This window comes from Danio rerio, chromosome 11 (genome assembly GCF_049306965.1).
Source record: "Danio rerio strain Tuebingen ecotype United States chromosome 11, GRCz12tu, whole genome shotgun sequence".
NCBI classification, from domain to species: domain Eukaryota; kingdom Metazoa; phylum Chordata; class Actinopteri; order Cypriniformes; family Danionidae; genus Danio; species Danio rerio.
The window spans coordinates 2,965,001-2,967,500 of record NC_133186.1 but is presented as its reverse complement, the minus strand read 5'-3'; the positions used below and the strand labels follow the sequence as shown (position 1 = coordinate 2,967,500).

Genomic DNA, 2,500 nt, shown 5'->3' with positions numbered 1-2,500 from the left:
CTCGGTTCAGCCCGTTCTCACTCTTTTCTCCGCTTTCCTCGGGATGAAGTTTGGCTCTCTTCTTCAAACCCTTTTCTTTCTCTGGACTAAAACAGACAATAAATCAGAAGACAGAATCAATACACAATTCATCACCCAGAAACCTGCACACACACAAACAAACAAAAACAAAACAAGACACTGGCTCATAATTCTGACAACGTCTGATGCAAAAACCTCATTTAATAGTCACATAATGACACTTCAGGGAGAGATTAACCCTTTTGCGGGTCAGCAGAGAATTCTAGTAGCAATTGGGATCACAAATTAGCCCTGGCCTTTCTCCCATTAGAGCCAATCTGCAGAGTGAGACGATCCTGAAGTCATATTCATAATTACAGACCATTCGCTGAGAGACGCTTGTATCTGTGCCAGCTCAGACTGGCACAAACACACAGATAAATCTAAAGTCTGGCACGTTTTACTGCCACTTATTGGCTCAGTAGTATAAAACCGAAGAGGACGAGCGTAATAAAGTCATCCAAACACACAAACGGGACAGCAGGTTGTCAAACCTCTGCTATGATCATGAACAAAGTGCCAGATGTCCGAGACGTCCCGCAGCAGGCACTCTTGTTCAACATCATATTCATAATCAATAATTAATGCACAATTGCTGTGAATATTGCAGTCAAGACACTTCAGATATGATATTAAAGGCTCTGACGCAGTTCAAATGTAGTCCTCAACCCTCAAACATTGTCAAAGGATTAAACACGCCCTATTTTTTTGGTTGAATGGTATCTAATGCTAAAATAAAAATGCCACTTATTACACTGCTGTCTGAAATACAGTGCAATGTTCAGACTGACCAATCAGAATCAAGTTATTCACAGATAACAAACGATAAATAAAGCAGGCTGATTTGGGACATTTATATGTTTCTGTCTCATTTTTGACTGCTTGGCGCCATCTTGTGATTTAATAATGCGCAGGTTAGTGTATACTCCATCAGCTGCTATTGTTTCTGTCAGCTTTGTGTTTTTGGCTGTTTGGCACCATCTTGTGTCTGAATAATGCGCAGGTTAGTGTATACTCCATCAGCTGTTTTAGTTTCTGTCAGGTTTGTGCTTTTGGCTGTTTGGCGCCATCTTGTGTCTGAATAATGCACAGGTTAGTGTATACTCCATCAGCTGTTTTAATTTCTGTCAGCTTTGTGTTTCTGACTGTTTGGCGCCATCTTGTGTTTGAATAATGCACAAGTTAGTGTATACTTCATCAGCTGTTTTAGTTTCTGTCAGGTTTGTATTTTTGGCTGTTTGGCGCCATCTTGTGTCTGAATAATGCACAGGTTAGTGTATACTCCATCAGCTGTTTTTGTTACTGTCAGCTTTGTGCTTCTGATTGGTTGGCGCCATCTTGTGTCTGAATACTGTACAGGTTAGTATATACTCCATCAGCTGTTTACGTTACTGTCAGCTTTGTGTTTTTGACTGTTTGGCGCCATCTTGTGTTTGAATAATGCACAGGTTAGTGTATACTCCATCAGCTGTTTTAATTTGTCAGCTTTGTGTTTTTGACTGTTTGGCGCCATCTTGTGATTTAATAATGTGCAGGTTAGTGTATACTCCATCAGCTGTTTTCATTTCTGCATTTCTTTCTATTTAATTAAATAATTAATAAACTATTACGGTTCAGAACAATGTTTTATGTCTAATATTTATGCCTTGTGGCAAGTAGCCATGTAAAAAGTTGGATAAAGTAGATCCAGGATGTTTGTTTTTGAGAATAAAGCCCTAAAAAAAAAACTATATTCCATAAAAGAGCCATTTATTTGTATATGCTAATTATGAGCCATTTAAGTGTTTATAATTGGTTACTTTACAAAACTTTATCTGCCATCTGAAATTTTCAGCAAAAATGAGCATTTTTCTTAGGCTGTTGTATGTAGTTTTAGTAATTTCACTCTTAGTTCAAAGTTTTCATTGCCTTTAAAGTGAAATAACTGAACATAAACATACAAGGTTAAAAAGGCAAACTTTAGAGGAGATTTTGAGATTGCACTTAGAGGTTTTTGCATCTGAACTCTTTATATATACATCATCTACAGTATATACTATATTACTGCTGGTTAACTATGTTTATATACAATAACTTTAACTATTAAAAGCTATTAGTTACTAATTAATTAGTTAAAGTTAATAGTAACTAATAAAGTTATTCCGGATGTGATTGTAATGCAATAATGTGCACCTTTAGTAAAGCTGCTTCGAAATAATAATTAACGTGAAAAGCGTTATAAACTTGAGTGGATTGAATATTTTACAGCACTGTTCATCAACTTAGGCTGCGCTTCAGACCTCACCGCTTCCTCCTCTGATTCCTCTCTTTCTTCTTCAGCCGCTCCACATCTAATTTGGCCTGGCGAATCACATCGGTCATCTCCGCCTCCATGGAAACAGAGGGGGAGGAGCCAATGGATGGAGCAGATGGGTGGGATGAGGGATACACAGAGCGGGAC

The 2,500-nt window shown here is 38.0% G+C and overlaps 1 protein-coding gene across 9 annotated transcripts in view; it reads right to left on the bottom strand.

Annotated features, from left to right (window-relative positions):
• Positions 1-2,500, bottom strand: part of kif21b (kinesin family member 21B) — a 124,089-nt gene that overhangs the window by 59,753 nt on the left and 61,836 nt on the right. For all 9 annotated transcript variants that reach the window (XR_012386926.1, XR_012386930.1, XR_012386927.1 and 6 more), the window contains exons 11-12: positions 2,345-2,500; positions 1-86 (exon numbers count right to left, since the gene is read on the bottom strand). The exon at positions 1-86 is cut by the window's left edge and continues 56 nt beyond it; the exon at positions 2,345-2,500 is cut by the window's right edge and continues 63 nt beyond it. Coding sequence is in view for 4 of the 9 variants with exons in the window: in XM_073916246.1 (XP_073772347.1) it covers positions 1-86; positions 2,345-2,500 (242 nt within the window). In the remaining 5 variants the exon portion in view is untranslated. The remainder of the gene's footprint in view (positions 87-2,344) is intronic.